The sequence below is a fragment of the Drosophila rhopaloa genome, unplaced genomic scaffold, assembly GCF_018152115.1.
Source record: "Drosophila rhopaloa isolate 14029-0021.01 unplaced genomic scaffold, ASM1815211v1 contig_2, whole genome shotgun sequence".
NCBI lineage: Eukaryota > Metazoa > Arthropoda > Insecta > Diptera > Drosophilidae > Drosophila > Drosophila rhopaloa.
In genome coordinates, this window is record NW_025335083.1 from 20,895,839 (window position 1) to 20,922,684 (window position 26,846).

A 26,846-nucleotide genomic window follows, 5' to 3' on the forward strand; every position below is an offset into this window, starting at 1 on the left:
TAGCTAAATATTTCTTTTGTTATTTTGAAAACTTTCATAGTACATCATAAACTTTTTAACAACATTTTTTTTTATTTTAGAGATTTTTAGCGTGTTAAATTAATCAATGATTTTTTAAGTAGAAATTAAAAGCAAAACTTGAAAAATTGTTTAAAATACCTACTTTTACAACTTTATTTTAAAAATTTGTTTGTTAAATTCAAAAGTAAAAGGAATTTAAATTTAATATTAGTATTTCTTTAACCCTGATAATTTTATTGAATTGATTTATTAACAACTTTATTATATCAACTTTTCCTTTCACTCTAGTACTCTACCCTTGCCCAACTATTAGACCAAGAGCGTAAATCGAAGGAAGCGACAAATTGTAACTTCTGTAACTAAAAATAAATATTCTATGTTCCGATTTCGATTATCCGCTTAAAAACAATAAAGCTTGGCCGATTTTCAGAAAGTTTTTTTTTGATCGTATCTATGGCAGCTTTAATATAGTCGACCGATTATAAAGTAAAACCAATTATAAAGTAAATCGTTGAAAATGACTATATATCGGAGTTTATAAGAACATATATGTCAAAAAATATCGAAGTATTAATTTGATTTACCTTTTCCCGATTGTTTCTATGGCAACAATTATTCGATATGAAAAAAATATAAAAACATGATTTTTATTTCATAAATAATTAATTTATTATATTAATAGTAATAAACTTACATTGGGATTACTCACATATAAAATAAAAAATTACAAGCAGGTTTTTAGGTACATAAAGTTTCAACAAAAATTATTTATAAATAGACATGGAATGCGTATATGTAAATATCATACATATTCTAGGAACCAAAAAGTAATACAAAAAATCACATTGGACAATTAATAAGTTCTAAGCTGCACATTGAAAAATCTTAGTTGAGAAACTTGACAAATCAAAGCTTTCTATAAACTGGCGTTGACTAAACATAACATGAGGCTAGATGAGCGTCGAACCTAATTTCTTGATATTTTGACACAGTACTTTGGACTTAAACTAATTACCATTAATACTACTTATTTTTAAGTACAAAAACGTTATCCGTCCACCTTCAACTGATCGATGGAGCTCAAAGTCGTTTCAATAAGCAGATTGTAGTCCAATTCGTTTAGACTGGCCTTGGCCGTCAGCAAGTCAAGAAAGGAATCTAGCGGCGTAAGGGCTTCGGCAGTTAAATCTATAAAAATATAAAATAATGTACTCTTTAAAATGTTTAAGCAAGAATATAAAAACGAGAAACGAAATGTGCAAATGGAACAACGACTGACAAACACTGATCATGGTTTCTTACCGGGCAGCAATATGGGATTCGTTCTACCAAGTGAGCGGACGTTGCCTGAACACATAGCTCGTTATGCTCAGAACGACCGTGGTCAAAATTATAAGGAGAAAAACCAAAAGCAGCGAGTGGCAAACAACAGTGTAGGGTTTGCCCAAAGCTGGACGAGATGTGTGGGTGAAGAGTGTGCAAACGAAATGTGATCATGATGACATAGGTGTGGTATTCAAACTAGTTCTCACCGCTACGCGCATTATTTCGCGATTGGTTGGCACAGGCCGATGGTCGCTGCTGGTGCAAGACCTCCTGTTGCTGACCCGATAGAATGTTGGCCGCATGCTCGCGGCCCCGAATCATAAGGCTATCCGGATGCTGCCAGCATTTGAGCAGCCGCTGGGCCCGCTGCTTGGGAAGAGCCGACAAGAGCGACAGCTTTCGCTCGATACCAAGTGGCGAGTCCTCAATGTCTGCAGGGGATACAAACATATAAACAGAAGCTAGACAAAACTATGATCTCCAAAACACACCAAAGACAATGGCCTTCATCACATCCACTTGCAGTTCGAACACATGGTTCTCCACGTACTGCAGGAACATATCATAGCCCAACGCCCGGTAGCCCAAATATGTGAAGAACGATGAAAAGCCCTCGGGCAGGGGAAAGGCAATCGATTCAACCGCCAGGCAGTAGCGCTCAAGGATGAGGAACAGCGGGTGTTGCTGGTTGGCAGCCATCTGGTCACTGCAATTATCATGTTTATAGGTTACAAATGAACAGATTTAAGACCGTTACAAACCCACATTAATTGAAACCCCCTCAAAGTCTCCATGCGAGCATCTAGGCCCGCAGCTCGACAAACTAGAGAGCAAAGAGCACGCGACAGCTCCAGCTGGGAGGAAACGAACTGCGAGGCCACCGCGTGAACGTGAGCTGGAGCCTGGGAGCGCTCGAAAAAGGTCTCCTTCAGCCAGCGAAAACCGGTGTGCGGCTTAGAGGAGTGCTTCACCAAATGGACGCTCAGTTCGCGCAGATACTGTAAGATGTACATAAAGGCTTTTGTAAAAATCTTCAGACGTATTATGGACCAACTTACCACAGAGATGACATGCTCCTGCTTGCTGGCCGTGCATCCCTCTAACTCGATGAAGGGCAACACCTCGTTACTGAAGGGAAAAGCACTGCCACTACTATAGTCGCCAAAGCCACCAGTGCCCGCATCCGGCGAAAGGGGCGTGGTGCATCTAGAAAGTGCCTCCGGCTGATAGCAGGCCAGGCTAAATATCAACTTCTCGGTTACCTTGTCAGCACTAAATCTTGGCTGCTCCTGCTTGGCGGACTCGTTTAGCAGATCCCATAACCTCGTCCAGATATCCGTGCGATATGGCGAAAGTCGCTGCTGCGGCGAAAGCAGCATCATACTGGTATTGTGAAGGGTTTCATGGGAGAGACCGACGCTAATATCAGCAACTTTTGCATGAATTGGTCGCGAAGCTATAGCCGTAGTCAATGGTAAAAGCCTCATCAGTGGCTTGGCCTCCTCCGGCAAACCGCGAACTGCAGCCGCATAGCTACCAGCCACCAGGGCCTCCTTCAGAAGGGCCACCGTGTCCAGGGAGAGCGGACGTTCCAAGATGCTGTTCAGTAGCTCTGCCAAAACATCCATGTCATTCGAGTGCAGCAAAAAGTAGTGGATAATGCTGATTCTATTGTCCAGCGAACTGTCATTCCGGAAGGCCTCGATTAAGTGTGACTTGGGCACGGTCAGCGAGACAAGATCCAAGGTGGCAGCATCGTAGGCCAGGGCTCCCCACTTTCGCAAGGGCACCAGCTGCGTGAGATCGGGACTCCGATTGTGGGCGGCACACACGATGTGACAGTTTGGTTCATGCTGCAGTCCCACGTCCAGTAGATGGACAAAAAAGGCAGACGACACCAGCAGATGGTGCTGGCCATGTAGTGCAAATGTGGGCCTCAGCAGACGGGCCTTTTGCCACGGCACACCGGGCATCACGCAGTGCACCACACAGCCGTGGTGCAGCAAAGTCACCGAGTACGCAAAGTGCACGTCCTTCTGCTCCGACTGCATCGGCTGGTACAGGTAGTAGTGGCACACGAAGAACATCCCCGAGGTGTCCGCCAGGATGATGAGATTCAGCGAACTGTCGTGCACTCGCAGTGGAACTGCATCGTCATCGTAGCTGGGAGTTTCCTCATTAGTACCACTTGGCAGCTTGGGCAAGTTGAGGGGTATATTAAGCTGGAAGGATAGAGGATAAGAACAATATTAGTTGATTTTAACATCAATAAACAAGAACTAGTTATTAAATAAAATGTTTTTAAAAATGTCAAATAGGTCCACTTATTGACAATTTCATAATGGTTTCCAGAATAGATAGTCTATATTACAATTTTTAGCACCCACCACTGTTTCCGTGGGCTGTTTCTCGTTAAACTGAAAGGCCGAGAGTGTGGGACTCAAAATGGGAGCCGCCTGCTCGCCGGCCTCCTCCCTTTCGTCTAGCAGACTGAGGCTCTTGGCCTTCGGCTTCAGGTGGATGTAGTAGAGAGCCTGGCACTCGGGATCCCACTGGGCCCAGCTGAAGTTCTTGGCCAGCGTTTCGTGGGTGAGGATGCTGGTGTCCAGCCGCCAGGCACTGCCTTCACCGCCGCCAATCGACGAAGTCGTCGAGCTCTGCTTTACCACGCAGCTATACTGCTTGATGGCTGGGAAAACAAATCGAATATTATAGTATTTAGTGATAGGTTGAGCTATCGGGGAGACCTACATTCCCCGTGGGTGAGCACCAGGAGCTTGTCCTGCCAGCAGGTGCGCGTGGCACTCTCCACTCGCCACAGGAACTGGGTCATCATTTGGCGGGGAGTGGGCTCTAGATTTATGGGCGTGGCCGTGCCGCCCTCGGAGCTCCGTACCTCCACAACAAAGGCCTGATATAGTTTGCCCTCGGTTTTCTCCACAAAGGACAACAAAGTCACACTACTATTGATCGTTGCCTGGACTATCTCACAGCATTTGTCCAAGGTCCAGAGGAGTCGCAACTGCTTCTTGGTCGCATGGAAGTGTCCAATGCACGTCTCCTTGCGCTGCTGCTCCTCATCCGAGTACTCAAATATCCAGGATGTCAGCAGTGATCCATCCTGCTCCTGCCCCAAAATTCGCCACTCGTTTGCCTTTTCTGTGAATTGGTGATTTTGATAACATGAAATCTATGGTGAAACCTTGCCAAACTGATCTTACCTTTATACCCCTGGGTGGCCAGCAGGCCGCAGAAGTTCGCCGCCAAATTCTCCTGCCGCAGCATTTTGGTTTTTATTTAATATTCTTAAAATAACATTTAGCAAAAGTTGTTTAGTGGTCCAATTGGATTTTTGCCGCCAGTGTGAACGTTTTGCGGTGTCAAAAAAATACCAACTGTTAAAGAACCGTTACGCTTAGCTACAGGGTGTGTCTGGCAGTTTACTTGCTGCTTTAAAAAAAAACTTAAAATTTTTCCGTTAACTACTATTTATTATTAATTAAATGTAAGAAAACTAGAAATAGAAAAAACCTCACCTTATTTTTAATAAACATAATAATAATAATAATAATAAGGAACACACTCATGCAGTTTGGACAAATGGAATAAAACAAAACAAAAAGTTTTCAGATCTATAAATAAAATATACATTCTAGATTTGTTGGATCATTTTTAAGATTTATAAATAAATTTCATAAAAATTAGAATCATTAATCTAACCTCTTCTTCTTCTGGATCTTTAGGACATGGTTATCCAATATCGATATTCAATATTTTCCATCGTCATCATCCAATTATTCAGCAAGAACAGTTAAACTTCTTTAATATTTTCCATCGCCATCATCCAATTATTCAGCAAGAACAGTTAAACTTCCGTGAAAGCAAAAGCCAAAGAAAAGAAAGAAACTAGCAAAAAACTAAAGAAAAATGCCAAGTGAAATAATAACCCTTCAATTGGGTCAATGTGGAAACCAAAGTAAGTTCATAAAATAAGGAAAATCTTCCGCTTTGGCTAAGCTCACATTCCCACAGTTGGCTTTGAGTTCTGGAAGAGATTGTGCCTGGAGCACGGGATCTCCCCAGATGGCGTCCTGGAAGACTTCGCCACCGATGGGCAGGATCGAAAGGATGTGTTCTTCTATCAGGCGGATGACAATCACTACATTCCGAGGGCCGTGCTCTTGGACTTGGAGCCGCGAGTCATCAACAACATCATGACCTCTCCGTATGCCAAGGTCAGTCAGTAGTATTTTAAATAAACGTAGTACATATATTTTTGACTATTAAATAGTTCCCATTTCAAAATGTGTGCATACTTTTGGTCTGGAAAAGGATTAAGGCTCTATTTTGTCTGAATAAAAATAGGTGTTATTAATTAATTAGTTAGTTACTATAACATTAATATTTTATTCTCATATTCTATCCTCACAATATTTAAAGCTATTACAAATGAAGACTTATACTTAATGCCTTCATTTATTATTAATTTGCATATTCCTTAAGTTTCCTAAACGGAAAATTACCCTACTATTAAATCAAAATATTAATATTATTTTAATAGAATTTTAGGTATCGATAGTAAAAATATATTTAAGAGTAATGTCTTACTATCAAGATATTATATAATAATTTGAAAATTTAAGTGACCTTCAGTAGATGAATAAGATTTTGTTCTACCACATTTCATTTAATACTTACTGATTTGTTATTCCTTTTTGTAAGCTCTACAACCAGGAGAATGTGTATCTCTCGAAGCACGGCGGAGGAGCAGGCAACAACTGGGCATCCGGTTTTAGCCAGGGCGAGAAGGTTCAGGAGGAGGTGTTCGACATCCTGGACCGCGAGGCGGATGGCAGCGATTCGCTGGAGGGGTTCGTCCTGTGCCACTCGATTGCCGGCGGCACTGGGTCAGGAATGGGATCATATGTGCTGGAGCGATTGTCGGACCGCTTCCCCAAGAAGCTCATCCAGACGTACAGCGTTTTCCCCAACCAGGACGAGATCAGCGACGTGGTCGTTCAGCCATACAACTCGATTCTCACGCTGAAGCGACTGACCAAGTGCGCGGATAGTGTGGTGGTCCTGGATAATACCGCCCTCAATCGCATCGCCACCGAGAGGCTGCACATCCAGACGCCAACTTTCACCCAGATCAACAATCTGGTGTCCACCATCATGAGCTTGAGCACCACCACTCTGCGATATCCCTCGTATATGAACAACAATCTGATCGGACTGACGGCATCGCTAATTCCCACACCTCAGCTGCACTTTCTGATGACTGGATATACCCCACTGATCACAGATTATGAGGTGAGACTACTTCACTTTATAATATTTTACTGCATCTGTATAGATACTCTTATTTATACAATGATCCTAGGCAGAAGTTACTTTATTTGCAAGCATACTTATTTATTACAGAACTTAACAGATTACATTTTTAAATTTTTTTGATAAGAGTTTTTGATATCATTTTAGCAATTTATGCCTTATGAATAGTTTGTAGGATCAATATTTTTTCTTTGGTATTTCAAATTCCTTGGTAAATAAAATTGGTTTGAAAACTAAACTACCCTTTTTCGAAAGTCCCTTTTTGCGAAAGCCTTTAAGTGAGTTTGGTTTTCTTTTTGTCCAAACACACTTATTAAAATTAGAGTGCAAAAAATGTTAAACGTACAATTCTTTCCAGACCAAAACGAATGTGCGAAAGACCACTGTGCTGGATGTGATGCGCCGTTTACTCCAGCCCAAGAACATGATGGTGTCCGCCACGGCCGACAAGCAGAATCGTCACTGTTTCATCTCCATTCTGAACATTATCCAGGGTGAGGTGGATCCTTCGCAGGTGCACAAGTCGCTGCAGCGCATCCGGGAGCGGAAGCTGGCCAATTTCATACCTTGGGGTCCGGCCAGCATCCAGGTGGCCCTGCCGCGGAGTTCGCCCTATGTCCAGTCGGCCCACAAGGTATCCGGACTGATGCTGGCCAACCACACGGGGATCAGTGCGCTGTTCAAGAGGGCCCTGGCCCAGTACGATAAGTTGAAGAAGCGAAACGCCTTTCTGGACAATTTCCGCCGGGAGTCCATGTTCAAGGACGACCTGACCGAACTGGACTTGGCCCGGGAAACGGTCGACTGCCTGGTGCAGGAATACGAGGCGGCCACCCAGATCGACTATCCGCAGTGGAGTCCTGGCATCGAAGCCTCCAAGGCCGGTTGATTTCCTGGCAGTCTACGATCAATTATTCTTAATCAAAAATAAAATATTTATTTATCTTATCAACATTTAAAAACACTACTTGTACAATAAAAAGGAATTTTAAAGGAGAGTTGTTAATGAAGTTTGGAATGGATTCTATTGAAACTCTAAGCATATGTAATTAATTAGGTTTTCAATAATCTTAGATAAGATCTTTTTCCTATTCCTAACAAAATTACTTTAAAATGCGAATACTTAAAAGTTGTACGAAAAAAATTTATGTTTAATGGCAAAATTGTATAAATGTAACCCTGTTTTAAATAAAAAAAAAAAATTTTGTAAACAATTTCTTGAAAACACCTTTTGTATCGTGTGTTCTCGTATTTCTGCTTTAAAATTAATTTATTAATTTAGAAATGTAGGCCTTGCCATTAGTTGTCATTTTTCATATAGTTAAACCCAAAGCTAAATAATTTCGTCATTCGTTTTTCAAAATTCGTTTTGTAAACATCTTTAAAAATAGTTTTTGTCCAACATATTTCAGTACATATTTTGTTGGTTGTACGATCCTGTTTCTGTAATTTAGCCGAATGTAAGTTAAAACGAATTTGTAAATAACAAAATTAATATATTTTTTTAGCTACTTAAGTGGCTTTTTTAGAAGGGAACAAGGATACGTTAAAGACTTTGGCAAAAACTAAATTAAAAAAAAACAGTAAGTGTTGGAAGTCTATATTTTATGGTTCCTAACAACAATTGATCAAATTGCCAGATCATGTGCTGCGGACCCTGTGGACCTCGATGCTGTGATCCTTGTGGAGGATGCTATAACTGCTGCGTTGAACTTTGTTGTTCTCCCTGCACTCCAGCTTACATTCAATGCACTTTTATGCCCTGCGGTCCCAGTGGATGCTGCTAGGATATGGTTTTCCTTATCCATCAACTGTTCTAGCTTTCTACAACAAACCCAACTGAATCACACGAATCTTTATACCAACATGATTAAATAAACGAATTGATTGACTTTATTTCAGATGTTGGTTTTGCGTAAGTTAATTTTTAAAAATGGAAAAATGGCTTTGCAGAAAAGTGACCTAAAACATGCACTTCTAGGCTTTGTGGAAATGTGTCCAAGAACTTCACTTCTAAGCCCATAACTTTTTTTGCAGACATCCGATTTCAAAGTGGCATACTTCTAAATGATTGTGGGTAAATTCTCTATAAAACTGCATTTACAGTTTGGCTTGTAATTTTTGGGTCGGTTTTTCGTCATTTTTATAATGCTAACCCTTTTGTGGAAATGTGTCCAAAAACTGTACTTCTAAGCCCATAACTTTTCTTGCAGACATCCGATTTCAAAGTGGCATACTTCTAAATGATTGTAGGTTAATTCTCTATAAAACTGCATTTTCAGTTTTTTTTGTAATTTTAGGTCGCTTTTTCGTCATTTTTATAATGCTTTCCAAATTTTTGAAAAATGGCTTTTCCAAAAATTGTCCAAAAACTGCACTTCTAAGCCCATAACTTTTCTTGCATACATCCGATTTCAAAGTGGCATACTTCTAAATGTTTGTGGTTTAATTCTCTAAAAAACTGCATTTTCAGTTTGATTTGTAATTTTGGATCAATTTTTCGTCATTTTTACAAATTTTCGAAAAATGGCTTCGTGGAAATGTGTCCAAAAACTGCACTTCTAAGCCCATAACTTTTCTTGCAGACATCCGATTTCAAAGTGGCATACTTCTAAATCATTGTGGGTTAATTCTATAAAAAACTGCATTTACAGTTTGGTTTGTAATTTTGGGTCGGTTTTTCGTCATTTTTATAATGCTAACCCCTTTCCAAATTTTCGAAAAAATGGCTTTGTGGAAATGTGTCCAAAAACTGCACTTCTAAGCCCATAACTTTTCTTGCAGACATCCGATTTCAAAGTGGCATACTTCTAAATGCTTGTGGATTGATTCAATAAAAATCTACGTTTAAATCTTGGTGTGAAAATTTTGCCCAATCTTTGCAGAAAGGTGTATAAAAACTCAACTTTTAAGTGGCATTCTTCTTAAATTTATCAATGATATGATGTCCTCCCGATCGCAGTGCCACAGCAACGTACTTTTCAGTAACCATATCCATTTTTTTCCATCTAGTAGACTCTGAATTTTTATTTCAGTCAAATGTTCAGAAACTACCAAATGTCGACTAAGGATATAGTCATTCCGTCTCTGTGAGCCGATGTAAACACATCAAAAATAAAACAAAAAAATTCCAATGACAAACACCTTTTGGAAGTAAATTGTTTTTGTTGTGGTAAGGATGACAAAAATTATTTTGCAAAGTAGTATTACTTTTAACCAAAATTTCTAGGACACGAGTCGTTTTTTCCTATACTACACCTTCCCTTAAGTCCTTACACCAACTGAAATCAACGGCTCCAAGATGTGCTGCAATCCCGGAGGCTGCTGCAACCTGCCCACCTGCATCCAGTGCACCAACTTCTGTTTCAACTGCTGGACTGGAACTGCCGCAGTGCCATGTTGCCGTCGTAGTTGCATTCCGTGTTGCCGTGGAAGTCCTTGTTGCTGTTGATTGACACCAAAATTTCTGTGACCATAAAACAAATAAATTCCAAAATAATCTCCTAACTCAAAAATAAATAGTTATTTTTCTAAACGTGGGATAAAGAGTATTGTATTAAATCCTAGATAATATTTTTTTAAAATGTTTCTATTCCTTTAATCCAAAATAAAATTATGATAGATCTGCCTTCTTCGTTCACATAAGGGTTAAGCGATAATAGTAATTTTAAAAAACCGTTTGGTATTTGCCGCTGCCATAGTTTGAAAAATGATACCTGGTCACACCGCACCAAACAAATACTCTAATCTGTAGAATAAAAGTAAACAATTGATATTTATAGACGATAAGACGGCCAAAAAGACGACTGCATTCGGGTGCCAAGATGACGGACTGCCACTGGCTGAACTGGTGTCGCCTGTGCGCCAAGGACGACGCCCGTGGCAATGTGAAGGTGCAAATGAGCGGCAATGACCAAGCCTGGGACAACGTCCTGATAATGGCCATTCGCAAGTACTTCGAGGTGCAAGTAAGTCGGCCAACAATAAGGCATATATATAGTGATAAACCCTGCGATACTTATTCTACAGATGCGACTGGAGGATGATCTGAGCAGCGTGCTGTGCACAGAGTGCTACACTCTTATCAGTGAACTAATCGATTTTGCGGAGCATGTGACCAAGGTTCAGGCAATTTTTGAGGTCCTGCGCCGCACTGAAACGGAGCCCGGCAAGCACTTGGATGTGGCTGCACTGCGTCAGCAGTATGGGCTCTGCGAAGACGACTGGACGCACATCATCAAGCCCATGCAGGCACCGGAAATTGATTCGGTGATGGACGCCAACGAAATGGATCAAAAGCAAAATAGGGTATTACAAGAATCTCCCATCGGAGTGGAAGCCAGCATAGAAATTGAAATGTCAATGCGGGAAACCGAACCACACCTAGTCCCATCCAAAAACAGTCTGGAAATTGGGATACCTAAGCAGGAATTTATTGACATAGGTCCTCTTTTATTAGAAAAACCCAAGAATGGACTGGATTTGGAGGATGTACTAGTCGAACTGAATGAAGACGAGCTATGCCATTCCCGAGTGGACAGCACAGTCTCTCCAGTTTCTCAGGAGCAGGATATCAAGCCCGAAATGTTGGGAATCTGTGACGATGATGCCGAATTCCTGCCCGAAAAAAGTCAGCAAATGAATCTAGTCATTATAGCGACCACACAAAATGCTCCAGAGTTAATTGCAGAGGAAAAGGCCAAACGTGGACGCATGAACTGCGAAAAGTGTGGAAAGGTTTACAGGAACCGCGCCTCCTACGAGAAGCACTTAGAACGCGAGTGTCGCCGAGTCGAGCGGCGAGTGAAGGTGGACAAGGCAACAACCACCTGTGACCTGTGCAACAAAACTCTATCCTCCGCGACGGCCCTGAAGCTTCACAAAGAGGGTATCCATCAGAATGTCAAGCCATATATTTGCGATAGTTGCGGCAAGCAACTGAAGACAATTACGGCCCTAAATGAGCACAAGCTGGTGCACACAGACAATCGCCCCTTCGAGTGTACCGTTTGTAAGGCGAGCTTCAAGAACAGGGCTCGCCTGAAGGCCCACCATCAAATCCATGCGGAGCCCAGTTTCGTCTGCAACATCTGCGGCAAGAAGCTGCAGACGCGGCGGACCTGGAACATGCACAAGGTGGTCCACAGCGAGGAGCGACGACTGAAGTGCGATGTCTGCGGGGCGCTCTTTAAGCGCTCGAAAACTCTCAAGACGCACCTGCTCAGCCACACGGGCTTGCGACCGTATGTCTGCAACTACTGCGGAAAGTCCTTCGCTTGCAATGCCAATTGCCGGTCGCACAAGCTGAAGAAGCATCCGCAGGAAGTGCAACAGGAGGATGGCACAAAGCTCTCTTCTCGCGTAAATGTCCCCACTCTGGAAGAGCTGCGTGTTATGTAAGTATTGCTTTTAAAGACCTTGTGTATCTGATTAACTTGAATAATTTTATATTTTCAGGACTCAAAAGTTACCGAAAGGAACTGATTAAAATTAACCATTTTACCAATAAATTGTTTTGATATTATTTAATTGCATCACTATATGGAATGCCGTGTGCCGAACGCTGTGTTTCGGTAGATTGGTAGGATAAACATTTAGGATCAGTAGATGTCAATGCTTCTTATACAGTTTCTACAGATCCTTTCCTTCATTGTAAAATATTTCCTTATATCTTGCCATCTTATAAAAATAAGGTATTGTCAACCTTTGCATAAATGATATTTACTATTTAATGGACCAACGGAAAACTTACCTGTCAATATGAAAGTATTTTGTAAATTATGTGCTGACAGCTTCATCTGTAATTTATCCTTATCATATATTAAAACGCATTTTTATTATTTAAAAACAAAATAATTTTATTGTGGTTTAATGGAAATAGAAATTCTTACAATACAATTGTTGTTGCTGGTTGTTCTTGTTGGTTGGTTTAATATTAATGTTACACAACATTTTTCAAATGTTAATTAATACCATATTTTAATATAATAATAATTTCATGTTTTTTTTTCATTTTTTAATTACTTCGAAAATTGTGGCCCCTAAGCATTAAAAAGACTTTTGTTTGTTTCTATTATTATTTTTCAAGTTCCCGCTGACGCTGTTGACTTTGCTATTGGATTTTTGAGTAGAGTTCAAAACCTGTTATATCAAATTCAAATAGGTGTTCCCGAACTTGCCACTCTAGCAAATTGCAGCTTTTAATAAATTATCATGGTTTTTTCTTTGTTTTACGTTTTTCCACATGTATAAAAATATTTATATATAATTTACTGTAAGTACTTTTGGTTTTCTCTTACACATTACATTAATGAGTTGTTATCTTGTGTTTGCCTTATTTTTTTATATATAAGTATATATATAAAATGCGCATACAGTTGGAATCTTAGTTAATAATAATAGTTAATGAGTTAATAACGTTCACATTCAATTACATCGTATTCGATTTAGTTACGATTATGATTACATTTTAATTTGCTTTTCTTTTTTTTGCTTGTTCTTGATGAATTCAAATTCAAAAATTTACAAAAAAAAAAACAGTTTGTTGTAATTGAAAATATAAAATATTCAAGTTAAATGCGTATTTGGTTTCGTTTTCTCAAGAAAATTGCTATTAGTTTATTACATTTAATTGTGCTTGATTTTTGGGAAAGATTGGTTGAGTGTTGAATGACTGATTGAATGCTTGAATGCTTGGGTGACTGACTGATTGAGTATCATGCAGGGTGTCTGAGGAGCTGAGCTGAGCTGATCCTGGCAGTAAGTTGAGTCAGTTACAAACTTGAACCAAATTGTAATTGTTCTGTACTGTGGTTAAATCTTTGTATGCATATTAGAAACAGTATATAGCATATAGTATGCATTTGGTGGGCGTGTATATATTTTTTTTATTTATTTTCCTTTTCATTTCAACGCAAAAAGTTAACAATTTCCTCGTTCGAAACAGCTGAGAATGGCCTGCCTGACAAAGTCTACTTGTAATATAGATTTTTATATATATTTATAGAATAAAAATGCCAACCCTCAATGATATACATTATTTGCTTGTCAGTCCATATTTTCCACTTTTTCTTGTCCTTTACTTAACATTTTTCATTTTTTTTTTGTTTTGTTTTAGTTTTTCTTTGTATTTCTTAAATGTAAAACAAAATTTGAGCGAAATATACGAGTTGTAACTGAATGTACAGTGTAAACAATTAACCATAAAGAAAACATATCATTTTAGCAGATAAAATGTTTTATTTTCATATCACTATATAAATAGTATATGAAAGCCATTTAAGCAACACCCTTTATACAGTATACTCTGTTTTTTATTTTTAAATTCAACTTGGCTTTAGCAGAGAAATTCAAATCGCGGGAGACATTAAAATCAATTAAATCGTTAGCTAAAACATAATATATATGTGTATATAAAGAAAACTTAATTATAACGACATTTAACATTAGATTGGTGTTCTTTTTCGGTTTCTTTTTCGTTTTTTTTTTTTAATATTAATTATTATAAAAATACATATATGTATGCATGATGACTAGATGATGATTCCATGATCGGCTTAGTTGCACTATATAGCTTTATAAATACTAAAATCTATATTGAATGCGTGATTATGAGTAAGATGAGCTAACATTTATGCATATTTCAATGATTTAGCAACGTTGATTCTTGTCTGTGTGTATGTTTTTTTTTTGGGTGCGCTGTTCGACCGTAGAGACTCATTTCCACTAATTGCAAATATATTAATATTTATATAATTTTTTGAGTCCCAAAATTGATTTAAAATAATTGCGTAACGTAAACTTGTCCATGCATTGCCATCGAAATGAATGCGATCCATTCATTAATTACATCTTCCTTTCTCCAATAACAAATTTAACATAACACAATTTAATGGGGAATGTTTGGTCATATTAAAAATATTTCTTTTTTTTTTTTTTTCAAATGAAATGTTGCTGTATTCTGTCTGCCAAGTAGCTCTTGTTGTTGTCAATGATGTTGCTGTGCAATTTGTGCAAAACTGTAAGAAATAAAATTAAAAATTGAATAAATCAAATAGTGTTTCTTACAAAATAAAGACAATTTATAATCAATTTGTAATTTTGCTTTTTTTGAAAAAGAAAAAATTTGAATCAAATAACTACAAGAAATATTATAAATAACTAATGATTTTATAAACTTCCTATTTAGTTATTGCATCTTACATTGCCCATTTGGTTCTCATTTAAAGTTAGATTAACTTTTGCCTTAATGTTTGACTTAAAAAATGTATTTTTTTTTGTTTTTGCTGTTTTTGTTGTATTTTTAGTGTTAATTTTCAATATGTTGCTTTTGCTTTAAAAATTACAAAAATGCTTGGGATATGAATGTGTTTTTTTTTTAGATTTTATTTTTGGTAATCTTCAATAGGAAGAATAAGCAGCTAACAACAAACAGTTAATATGCCTTATATTTTGTATATGCATTATAATTATTGATTATATTTACCGATGTATATAAATATTTTATTTTGCAGCTAGAAAAATTAGCGAAAATATTAATTTTCCATGTTCTTGTTGTTTGTCTTGCGCGTTTAGAGTTTTTAGTTCATTAAAGAGTGAAAAATCAGTTTTCAGCTTAAGTCAGTTTAATTTGAATTTCTCAGTTTAAACAAGTGCAGAGGGAGAGTAAAAGCGGAAACGGAAAAATCTGTTCAGAAAAATTCCCTAAACGAGTCTCATATTCATTTTATTTCACAAGATTCTTTTTATATATTTTTGTTTAGTTTCACGTTTACGTTTTCGAAGCAGTCTAAGATTTTGTTGTTTCTGAGTGTTAAAAAACTTTTGAGTTCACTACTAAGTGGTTGGATTTTTGCCTTTAAACACGCACATAAATATATTTTTATATACTCGTAGATATATAAGTATGTAGTGGTAAATAGCCTAATGTGTAAAATGTATTACAGATGGAGAGGTCCAGGACTTTATCCAGGGCTTCAACTTCAACTTGATTTATTTTTATATAGTAGCAACATTATAAATATAAATATTCATATATATGTATGTATATGTGTATAATTTGTTGTGTAAATCTTTTTTTCAATTCGTGTATAAAATCAGTCATAGTTAATTATTTTGTTTGGTATTTATCATTTATGTTAGTTGTGGTTTGGATTGCTACTTGAATGTTCGGTGAAGTTCGTAACCAAGCGGTAAAAATGTCTATATAACTTATTTATCGAATGAATTGATCTTGTTCCTCAATTTCTATTCTATTTAATCATAGAAATATCTTACTCCTAATGAGAAAATAGGGAAATCAAAAAGGGAATAAACCGATCATTTGACACTAATTCTATGTTGAGTTACATACAAATTACAGACATTCAAACAGACACTACTCAAGCATGCATATTAAACATATTTTGTTTCTCATATTTTCGTATTATTCTGTTAAAACCTTTGACGGACTACAAGAATTAAAAACCTACTTATTGAAAAGGCCCAGCTCCGAACGCAAAACCATTTCGAATCGGTTAGAAAGATCAACCCTGATCTGAGATCGTTTTACATTGGATGCTGGACGAAACATAGACACACACACTTATTGATTATTCAGTTAGCTGCATATATCTATATGTTATATCCATAATAATTTAGTGGTTCAAGCATTTTGTTCAGAGCTTTCTTTATGCATAATCTAATAATACTTAAAAACACTTCTACGAAGCCAGTTTGAATTTTAATTTACTTTTTGGATTTGGTTTTCATTCATTATAGTTCGCTGCTATTTTGCCTTTTCTCTATCCTTTTCGAATTCGAACTGCCGCCGATCTGATCTACTAGAACTTGTACAAAATTTAAATTCCATACAAATATGCTCAACAATGCCGACAAATGACTTTGATTTAAGTTTTTTTCCGTTCCTTAATAACATTTATCAAAAATATAAACTACAATTAAAATGATTTTTTTAGATATGACATACAAACACCAATATGCTCGTATTTATATATCCTAACCTCTAGTTCTGTTCTGTGTAACTTGTGCCTGACAGTCTCTTAACCAACCTAAAAAAGAGAGGGACCGATCCGTAGATGGATCGATCTCGATTCGATTTCGCTTCGATTCCTTTCAACATTCATAGAGAGCTCCTAACAATCACAAAAAATAATAGTAGCAATAATATGATTAATATATGTTTATGTGGTGTCTTTCGACACCAGCATGCATTGCCATTTATTAAACAACACTTACACTTAGCACTACTCAAAATGTCTTAATGGTTTTTGACTTCCTAAATGGTTTTCGCGACTGGTGGAGTTACTTTACTTTTGAATTTCCTTTCAGAATTTTCCTTACATTTTTTGGCGTCTTTTTTTTCTGGGTTACACGAGACTTTGCCCCAAAAAAATACTAATCACAAATGGCGACACACGCAAAATGCCCAACTACATATACTATATCGGCAATGTTAACATACATAAATCGGTTTATATATATAGAGCAAGATACCAAAGCAGGTGTCAAAGGGCCTTGACGCCTATGTTTGGTTATTTAGAGGGTTAGAGCACAGTTAATTGGCGGTATAAATCGTTTACATATCGATCTGGAATATCGGAAATAAAACTGCTAATATAGTTAGTTTTGATAGCTCACTGTGCTATAGTTACACAATTTATCTTATAGGTAAATATAAATATTATTTGTTTTTTTTTCGTTTTTCCTCTAGGGTTGTGTTGTTGTTCCTTAACCGATGTTTAAATATATCGAAATATATATATTTAAAAAACTTGTATCGGTTTTCCATTTTTTGTTGCACAGTCTATTAGATTCTCAATTCATCAATTTGTTTATCAACATACATTCACATATATATCCATATAAAGATTAAATAGTTTACCACTACTATAGATAGATGTCAGAGACGGAGAAAAGGGGGTTTTTAGGGCCAGGAAGAAAGGGTTTAAGGGAAGCAGAAGGGTCGGCATCAGAGTGTTTACAACATCGCATCTGTTCAAACCAATACAAAAATCTAAAAATTCTAAGAAAGTAAAAAAGAAAATATAATCAATACAAATAAATAATAAATAAAGCAAACAGTTTGTTGGGTTTTTTTTTTTATCAGAATATGTATAAAAATCTTTAATTGTTTCTCAGTTGGTTTTTGTGGCATTTGTTGGGTTGTGTTTTTGTGTCGGCTTTAACAACAGTTTCGTAGAGCAGATTTTTGCTAGGCTATTGTTTAATTATAGTTTTATTATTTGTTATCTTATTTGTTGTGTCCCATGTTGTGTGTTTGTAGTTCGTTTCTTGTATAACATTTAAAAATGTAATAATAATAATAATAGTTGATAAACATAAAAACAAATTTATGCAAGCACAAAATACAAATAAAGGTCCTTGTCAGAAACTGTTTGTGCACGCTAAAATGCTAATAATAAATACAATTAAATATTATGCATTAGGCCATAATAAATACCATCAATTAGCAGTTTCTTTTGTGTTTTAGGGTTTTTTTTCAACAATTTTTATATAAAAATTTTCAACAGTTTTTGTTTTTTTGGTTGTCAAGTAAAAAGTGTTTCTCACACAGAAAACGTACAATACTTTTGTTTAAACCCTTCATCGTTATTACAGCTACTTTTACATAGATACATCATCTTCAATACAATAAGTCAATTAAGTTTACAACAAGAAAGAACTAAAAAATATATTTTCGTATATTTAATAATCTCACTTAAGTAAATACACACAAAACATAATTAATTATAGAATAAATCAAATAATAAATCAAACCAAATCAAAAATTACACAAAGCAAAGCGTTTTTTCAAAACAAACAAAGAGGAAACTATTTTAGTTAAATACTACGTTTTTTAATACAATAATGTAAAATTATATTCAAGAAATCTAATACCTGCTTATGTGTGGGTGTGTCAATGGGGGGACGATATGGGTTTGAAGGGGCGGGGTTCGCGTCGCGTTCCAAGCAAAACCAACAAAAAATAGTAATTACTTTTAAAATTACAAAATAAACATTTTTTAAATGCTGTTCCTGTTAATGTTGCGTTTGTAGTCTCAAAAAGTTTTATTTCCTTTCCTTAATAGTATATTAAATATTCACTTTAAAAATCTAACTTTTTATCTTCCTTTTTAACTAACCCTTAAAGAACACTTTCGTTAGGTTTGCAATCATTCTTTCAAAATAAATGCTTTTAATTAAAATCATTGCAAGCAAAAGAGTCCAAATACATACAGTGCGTAACACAACAATAAGACACCACAAATCAAAGAAATTGTCTAGTAAATGCTTCAACAACTTATTAGATCCTAATTTCTGTCCATTCTGTTGCGCACTGTATGGCTTTTATATTTAATACCTATTACTTTCGAAGAACGAAACATAAAGAAGCTATTGGTCTGGCTTGGCTTGGCATGTTTTTTCTTACTCTTCTTCTTTATAACTATTAAATTATTTGAGATTTGTTTGTTTTACTCGTTTAAGTGTTTATCATACATTAATATATAAATACATATGCATATGTGGGGACATAGTCATATTTAATTGTATAATTATAATAGTTATAAATGTTTTAAGTCTTCTGCGCTGATTGCCAACTTTCAGTTAAATGTTACTTGTTTATTTTTTAAATAGATTTATGCACACGCCACTAACTGCGAGGGGAGGGGCACAGCATCAAAAACATTTGCATGATGTATATAAATATCGCATTGTTTTATTTGATATACACATTTTAATATTTATTTAAATTCAATTCGACAACAAATAATTTTTGCATATAATATAGTAATATAGTTTTGGGCAAAACAACAAATTCGTCCGTGTTGCTTTTAAACAAAGAAATTATTTTAAAAAATAAATGCCTAAACAAAAAAATAGTTCAACAATTAAGAACACAAATTTCAACTATTTTCAGTGCGTTTAGTTGGTTTTGTTTAAAATTAAGAAACGGCAAAAGGTTTTTGTCTGCATTATTATTAGTGTTATTTTTTTTTCTTTCTCCTGTTGTGGTACAAGTACAATTAAACAATGAAAAAACATAAAAACTAAGCGAGTATAAAAATTGTGAATTGTTGTTTGTGTCGCGGTTCGGTTTTGGGTTCGGTTGATTTCGTATAAAAGTAGCAAACATGTCTTAGAAGATAATTAATTAATGTATACATATAAATAATCAGTAATCAATAAGTAGTATAATCAAAAATAATTTATAAACGTAAAAAACAGTTATATAATATATAATGTATCAAATGTTTATGCAATCAAAAATAATAATAACAAACAATTTGCGCAATCATATATCTAAGAATTACAATCAATTATTAATTAATTAATGCTCGATACGCGGCTTCCTTTACTTTTCGACATTTTGTAAGCGGTTAATTGTTAAATTTATTTTATATTAACTTTTTTTTGTTAATTTTTTATCATATTTTTTGTTTGCTTGCAGTCTGCAATGAACATAAAAAAGTGGAGGGATTCCTTCTGGTATTTATATAGTTAAAAAGTGTCATTTTTTTGTTTGTTTCTGGTGTGTTTTGTTTTTTGTTTGGTGTGCCCTTTTAATCGACAACCAAAACGAATGAGAGACTTGCACGCGAGAGAGGAGGGTTCGAAGTGAGAAGTGTGCAAAGATATAGAGAGGAGGCGGCACTATCCGATTTGAACATGAACATGAATACACATTATATATATTTATCATAAACAAATACACACAAAATAAAAACTAAGCTTAACAGTGTAAATATATATATAAAAAAAATAAAACAAAATTCAACAATAATTTAAAAGATAATAAAAATCATTCCAACAGTGTGCGTGTGTGTTATTACATAGCGAGCAAAGTCTAAGGCTATGAGAGATGTGACAGATCGGAGGAGATAAGGGGGGTTATAGATTTCGATTTCAATTTCGATTCCGTAGATTTAGAATTAGAGCTGGAAAGACCGCGCAAGTCAGACTATTGAGAACTTAGCTTGGAGCAGTAGTGAGAGCCGGACCACAGATCCTCCTCCTTTCCGGACTCCCATCCATGGAGTGTGTGTCTGTGTGTGTGTGTGTTTACATACCCACTGGCGCCAATTGGACATAGCGATAGATGTAGAGCCGGTAGTCCTTGCTGGCCAGCACCACACTGCCGTCGTCCATGAGCGCCACATCGAAGCACTGGGCGTGCTTCACCTTCGACTCGAGCGCCGAGATCAGCTGCCCGTCCTGCGTGAAGATCGTCAGGTTGAAGTTGTTGTGGTTGTCCGCGATGAGGATCTCTCCGTTCGAGTTGATCCCGACGCCAATTGGATAGTTGGTTATGCCCTCGCCGCCAATCTGCCGCAGATACTGGCCCTCATAGTTGAACACCTTGACGCAGTGCGCCCGATTGTCGCTGATGAAGATTTCCTGCTTGTCGTTGACCACCACGCCGTTGGGGAACTCCAGGTGCTTGGAGCACCCGAACTTGTGCAGCACATTGCCGCTCTGATCGAAGATGATCACCCGCATCACCTTGCACTCCACCACAATGATGCGTCCCTTGTTGTCCACGGTCACACCGCGCGGATGCTGCAGTATGGTGGCTCCGAACTTCCTCACAAACTGGCCGTACTGATTGTAAATCTGTATTTGGTGTGTGGGCGAGCGTTCGGTGACGATGATGTCGCCGGAATTGCGCACTACGGCCACACGATTGGGATACAGCAGTTGGGAATCCCGCTTGCCGCACTCGCCAAACTGGAATTTGAAACGTCCCTCCTTGTCGAAGATTTGGATGCGGTGGTTGTTTGTATCCGCAACAATGATGTCGTTCTGGGCATTCACCGCCACGCCGCTGGGCTCCGTGAACTGGCCCTCCATCACGCCGAATTCGCCAAACTTGCAGTGGTAGATCATCTTCTGGCGCTTGATCTGCGACTTGGGCGGATAGATGGTGGCCGAGAGCAGTTTGTTGGTAAGGTCCAGCAGTGACTCCGAGCTCACGGTACTACCGCCGGCTCCACCGCCACTCACCACGGTTCCTCCAACCGAAGACAGGCTGGCGAAGGCATCAGCCACGGCGGAGCTACCGGCTCCTCCGCTAGTTACAGACGAAAAAAGATTGTCGCTGCCGCCGTTGCTCCACTTTTCGTATGGGTTGTAGTGAGCCACTGTCCCGGCGGCTGATCCATTGCTGCCGCTGTAGCCACCGCCTCCTCGCTTGGGCATCAGCTCGCCGAAATGCTGCTCCACGGCCAGGGCGCTGCGATCGCGACCGCTCAACAGAAGTCCTCCATTGCTGAAGGCTCCACCAGCTCCACTTCCGTTGGTGCTGCTGTCCAATAGGCTAGCGCCACTCAATCCAAGACCCAAGCCATGCAGCGAAGATTGCGCCTGCAGCTGTTGATGGTGTGCCGACTGGTGGTGACTGTGGTGGCCATGGCCATGTGACTGCTGATGGTGACCATGGTGGCCACTGCCTGCACTGCTGGCGCTACTGTTGCTGGCGCTCTGCGTGGGCCGGGCAATCGGGGGCTGCTTTCCATGGCCATTGCTGGTCAGGCTGAGGCCAGCATGGCCTCCATCTGAGCTGGTTGCCCGAATATAACCAAACGTGTTGCGCACGCCGGCCTGAATCGACTGATAGTTGGACATGAACTCCATCTCGAAGGGCAGCTGCATCTCCTGGATGCCTGTCTGCAACTGCTGCTCCAGGGATTTGCGCAGAAGCAATGCCTCCGCCAGCAAAGGTGATGACGGAGCTGGACTCCGCTCCACCGCCTCACAGGTGGCTAATCCCTTGTCGATCAAGTCGCGGGAACGTTGCTGCCACGAACTGTTGCTGTTCACCTTCGCCGAGTACAGTGTCTCCAGTTCCTTCAGAAGCTCCGTCTTACGCTCATCCAGCATGGAGGCGAAGAACTGGTGAGTCTCGTTCAGTTCGTTGTGCGCCTTCTGGTACTGCAGCTTAACCTTAGTGAGATTCTGGTCCGAATTACCGGCAATGCCAACAATCTCGCCAATCTTGCCGCGCATATCGGCGAGCAGAGTCTGCAAAGCTGTCTCATTAGCCGTAGATCCCGTCGAGGTTGTCAATCCGGGTGACTGCACCATCTCCAGCTCATGGAGTCCCGTGGAGTGCTCCAATACAATGCATTCCTTGCACACCAGAATGCAGCAGGTGCGGCAGCTGAACTTGAGCAGTTCCTGTTTGTGTCGTGGGCAGAAGATTTGCCTCTGCTGTTGCGGCTGCTGCTGCTGCTGTGGGTGCAGCGAACCGTAGATGCTCTCCTCCCGCTGTTGCTGTTGATCCTGGTTGGCCTGGGCGGCGGCTGCCAGTACAATCTTCGAGAGCTGCGACATGGGTTGGGCCGGCAGCAACTGTTGCTGCTGTTGCTGTTGTTGCTGCGAGTCGAGCTGTTGCTGCTGCTGCTGCAGCATCATAGTCAGCGAACTGGCGTATTTAAACTCATTCGAGGCCGGATTGTTGCTGGGCGAACCCACGGACAGAGGAGTACCAGTGGTGCTCGCTTCGAAACCCTTGATCAAGCACACATTATGCCCGTTGAAGCAGTGCATGAACTCGTGAGCAGTCACACAATTGGCGCACAGATAGCTCTGGCAATCGAAGCATTTGGCCACCGCATCGCTGCACTTGCTCTTGCAGGCCGTGCAACGTGGCGGGGATCCATTGGCGGATGTGTTGCCCGAGGAGCTGTTGCTACTGCTGTTGCTGCCCTTGCCGGCACCCACGACCAGACTGCTGATGCCCGAGTTGCTGCCATTGTTGGATCCCTGAAGATTGCTGCCAATTACGCCCGGTCCATTGCTGCTGGGCACATTGTTGGCGCTAATTACACTGCTGCTAGTACTGCCGCAACCGCTGAGGCCGCTGGTCGAGGAGCTGGACGATGACGAGGACGAAGACGAGGATGAGGACGATGACGACGAGCAGGATGACGAGCTGGCCGAGGAGCTGGACGAGACCGAGGCCGAGATGGGGTGATGGCCATTGATCACGGTCACCTCGGAGCGCGACTTTACGCTGCTGCCGCCTGTGTACTCGTCACTGCAGATTGCCGAATCGCTGGCCGGTGGCGATGAGCCGCTCAGCGTGAGCGGGGAGTCTGATAGATAGCCGGCGTGTTCGTACGATTCAATCGAGTTCGCCCCGCCCCGCATTGAGTCCAGAGATGGTGTCGGTGAGGACGCCATCTTTGTGGAGTAATTGCCGTCGGTGGCTCCGTTTACCTTTAGGAGTAACAGCTGCAAAGAAACAGAGCAAGCAGAAAATTAAGACTATGTATGTTTCGCAGAATTCTAAAATATTAAAGAATTTTATTGCTTAGTGCTACTATTAAAACCCTACATACCATTCTTGTACATTTTCATTGTTGAATGGTAACTAAGAACCGCTAATGTGCCTACTTGCTGATCCTAATTTAGTGGTTTAACTTCCCTTTACATTTTACATTAACTAATCTCAGCTTTTATTTTAATACTGTCAGCTTATTTCTTTGTTCCCCTGGCTCCCCTCCGAATCCTTCCCTTAAATCGAATGACCCATGAGTCACCTGCGGTTCTTGTCTTTTATCCTTATGAGTCAGCAGCACCTCCACTTGAACCGAAACGTTTTGGCATTTCCATGGTCCCCCAAACAAACAAATATGCCACACCCCACAAATGGCCCCCTTTCTCGTAGTCATCCCCTTTTTGTTATCATAATTTGTAGTTAATTGCCTCCTTCCAACTCTCTTGTCTAATCCCCTAAAGGGCGACAGCTGTGCCCAGTGTTTTATTAAACATCTTCGAAGACAGTATGTATATCCCCCCCAATATTACTATACCCCCTCCTCAACAGAATCGAATCAAACTAGAAAACACGCCCCCACGGAATGCTTTTAAACACAATTCCAATTGCTTACGGCAGAGAGGAGCGAAGCTAAAAGTGAAGCTGTACGACGGGATGAAAGGACTTTGACCGGGAACAGAATCCATATCCCCCACCCTTTATCCTTCGTTCAGAGACGGACAGAAATGCAATAAACGCACGCACAGACAGAAGGACACCCCGTAATCATAATTTTACTTCCCCTTTTTGCTGCCTTCGCGGTTCGTTGCCTTTGAGTTGGGAATATAGCAGAAGCAGGAGCAGAAAAAATAAATGGGGAGTTTCACAACAAACCCCTGTCGCAGAAAAGTAAACAAAAAAAAAAACCTTGGAGCCCCGGAGAAACTTCTCTAGATTTCCAGAGCAGGCGAAACTTCCGTCAACAAGAAAATCAACGTAAAAGGCAATTGAAGTGAAAGCCAAGAGAGCCAGCGAAACGAAATACAAAATCAACCCCGAAAAATGCGCCCAAGGGGGGAAGGTTGTATGCGAAGGGGATGGGGGAAAGGGACTGCAACTGTCTAGACTGAATGTACATTTATCATGCACACACACCCAAGCTAAATGTCATTCACAGTGGTCTCTAGAAAATCCTTTATAATATTAATATATTTTCATTTTCGTTGTGAAGAACACTAAAGTTCAGAATTTAAAATTTAAAAAAAATATAATCTTTATAAACAAATAAACACATTTTATTTTGTACATAAGTTCCCCAGAGTTTGGTCCACTACAATCGCTTTGTGACATTTTTTTAACTTTCGTCAATAAAATGGGTATATCTGCATACCAAGTTTGATCTAGATCGGCAGGCTGCAACTTCAATATAATTAAATAAATTTGTTGGAACTTAAAATGACCAAGTTTTCTGAAATTAAATAGATATTAATATTGAGTATGATACTTTGCAACCGCGCATCCTGAATTCCTTGCACCCAATATAGGCCCTCGTAATCCCTGATAAAAACCAATATCTCCCGGTGATTTTCCCTTCAAAGCAACCAATGTACAGAAAAAAAACACATAAAACTAGTTAAACGGAGATAAGCCGACTTACCTTAACTGCTTTGTTGTTGTATTTTGTTGTAGAATTTTCTATATATTCCAGTTCGTTTCCTGGTTTCCTGTTTGTTGTTGTTGTTGCTTCTTGTTGCTAGTTGCTTTTGCTTTCTCGCTCTTTCTCACTAACGCAGTCTATATAATAAATTGCGTGGGATGGTTGCCGTTGTTGTTGTTATTGTTGCAGTAACAAGTTAAAACAAATTTGTGTAGCATACTTTCAAGTGCTGTCAGTTAATTGCGTCGCGCGCACAAAAGGCTGCAATGACAAAAAGGGCACAAAATGATTATTAGAAAGGATAATTGAATGCAAGGTTAATTGAGAGTTTTTTTTTGTTCGTTGTTCATTACAATGACGTGCGCGGTGTTTTTCCGGCAAGGACACTGCAGACTAAATTAAAGGTAAAATACATTTTCGCTATTTTTATGTACAAAATTGCGTGTGTGACGTGAATGCGACGCGGTTCCCTGCAAAACTAACTCTGCGCATAATGCAGCGACCCGGGTAAAGCTCAAAGTCCCGGCAGCGACGCCGGCAGAGGCAGCGACCGAGAGAGCGGCAAAATGTCCTGGGGATTTTCCTGCTCAAAAAACAGCAACTTCAAAAGTTGCAGCAATGCAATGCAATGCTACTCCGCAGTCTGAAATGTTTGTGTCTGCAATTTAGCCAACAAACTGCTTCAAATATACATGGGGAAAAGGCTAGAGGAAATCAGGGAAAAATCAATACATCCTATTTACATTTACAAAGAGAGGGACTGACGTCGACGAGCCCAAAAATGAGCGCTCTTTTTGCCGAACTGTTGAATGCCGGCTGCAAAAGCAACAATACAACTGCACAATCACCACCCCCTTTTGCTTATGTTTTAGCCACCCCCAAAACAATATGGCGGCCAATCACCCACAACAAAATAAATAAAAAAGAAAACCTCCCCCCAGGAAAGAGCAACAATTTTCTACGGAAAAAGATTTTTTTGCGCGCGCTACAGGTTGCGTGGGAGAACTAATGAGAGAAATGAGAGAGAGCAGGTGAGAGAAAGTGTCAAGAGAGATGCACACCAAGCAGGAAGCGATAAACGATAACTACACACCGAAAAAAACTGTTTAATATAAAAGATAAGCTGGACAGATACATATGCAAAATAAAATGTTAAATTGTTTGGCAATTAAGTCCAAGTCAACGAATATCTGGTCTAATATGGTATGTCATACCATAAAACAGATAATAATAAATGTATAAACTTTT

General features: G+C 39.2%; 6 protein-coding genes across 13 annotated transcripts in view; 4 read left to right on the top strand and 2 right to left on the bottom strand.

The window, feature by feature from the left end:
* Positions 1 to 716: 716 nt before the first annotated feature.
* Positions 717 to 4,725, bottom strand: LOC108038835 (protein pigeon). 2 transcript variants are annotated; one of them, XM_017115703.2, is made up of 9 exons: positions 4,569 to 4,725; positions 4,099 to 4,506; positions 3,735 to 4,036; positions 2,406 to 3,569; positions 2,113 to 2,345; positions 1,839 to 2,053; positions 1,554 to 1,778; positions 1,324 to 1,471; positions 1,097 to 1,209 (listed from the first exon to the last, which is right to left on the bottom strand). In XM_017115703.2, exons 1-8 carry the CDS (start codon positions 4,630 to 4,632, stop codon positions 1,347 to 1,349), a joined length of 2,736 nt encoding a protein of 911 aa, XP_016971192.1. In that variant the 5' UTR covers positions 4,633 to 4,725; the 3' UTR covers positions 1,097 to 1,209; positions 1,324 to 1,346. The 2 variants fall into 2 exon arrangements, with proteins under 2 accessions (XP_016971184.1, XP_016971192.1); XM_017115695.2 differs by lacking the exon at positions 1,324 to 1,471 and having other exon boundaries at positions 717 to 1,209.
* Positions 4,726 to 5,149: 424 nt separating this feature from the next.
* On the top strand, positions 5,150 to 7,679 carry LOC108038850 (tubulin gamma-2 chain). Its single transcript, XM_017115714.2, has 4 exons — positions 5,150 to 5,323; positions 5,380 to 5,582; positions 6,070 to 6,660; positions 7,040 to 7,679. The coding sequence occupies exons 1-4, from the start codon at positions 5,275 to 5,277 to the stop codon at positions 7,568 to 7,570; spliced, it is 1,374 nt and encodes a 457-aa protein (XP_016971203.1). The 5' UTR covers positions 5,150 to 5,274; the 3' UTR covers positions 7,571 to 7,679.
* A 332-nt stretch (positions 7,680 to 8,011) lies between these two features.
* On the top strand, positions 8,012 to 8,577 carry LOC108038859 (male-specific sperm protein Mst84Dd). The gene is made up of 3 exons (XM_017115725.2): positions 8,012 to 8,141; positions 8,190 to 8,264; positions 8,322 to 8,577. Exon 3 carries the CDS (start codon positions 8,325 to 8,327, stop codon positions 8,466 to 8,468), a length of 144 nt encoding a protein of 47 aa, XP_016971214.1. The 5' UTR covers positions 8,012 to 8,141; positions 8,190 to 8,264; positions 8,322 to 8,324; the 3' UTR covers positions 8,469 to 8,577.
* A 1,164-nt stretch (positions 8,578 to 9,741) lies between these two features.
* Positions 9,742 to 10,196, top strand: LOC108038799 (keratin-associated protein 9-2). Its single transcript, XM_017115643.1, has 2 exons — positions 9,742 to 9,853; positions 9,911 to 10,196. The coding sequence occupies exon 2, from the start codon at positions 9,983 to 9,985 to the stop codon at positions 10,130 to 10,132; it is 150 nt and encodes a 49-aa protein (XP_016971132.1). The 5' UTR covers positions 9,742 to 9,853; positions 9,911 to 9,982; the 3' UTR covers positions 10,133 to 10,196.
* Positions 10,197 to 10,359: 163 nt separating this feature from the next.
* On the top strand, positions 10,360 to 12,400 carry LOC108038825 (zinc finger protein weckle). Its single transcript, XM_017115685.2, has 3 exons — positions 10,360 to 10,649; positions 10,711 to 12,077; positions 12,139 to 12,400. The coding sequence occupies exons 1-3, from the start codon at positions 10,506 to 10,508 to the stop codon at positions 12,167 to 12,169; spliced, it is 1,542 nt and encodes a 513-aa protein (XP_016971174.2). The 5' UTR covers positions 10,360 to 10,505; the 3' UTR covers positions 12,170 to 12,400.
* Positions 12,401 to 12,512: 112 nt separating this feature from the next.
* The window catches only part of LOC108038807 (brain tumor protein), a 41,290-nt gene continuing 26,956 nt past the window's right edge, over positions 12,513 to 26,846 (bottom strand). For 3 of the 7 annotated variants that reach the window (XM_044460183.1, XM_044460185.1, XM_044460184.1), the window contains 3 exons: positions 25,599 to 25,859; positions 20,751 to 23,916; positions 12,513 to 14,699 (listed from right to left, as the gene is read on the bottom strand). In XM_044460183.1, the coding sequence (XP_044316118.1) occupies positions 14,620 to 14,699; positions 20,751 to 23,865 (3,195 nt within the window). In that variant the 5' untranslated portion in view covers positions 23,866 to 23,916; positions 25,599 to 25,859 and the 3' untranslated portion in view covers positions 12,513 to 14,619. The other 4 variants (XM_017115671.2, XM_017115662.2, XM_017115654.2 and 1 more) reach the window with 4 other exon arrangements.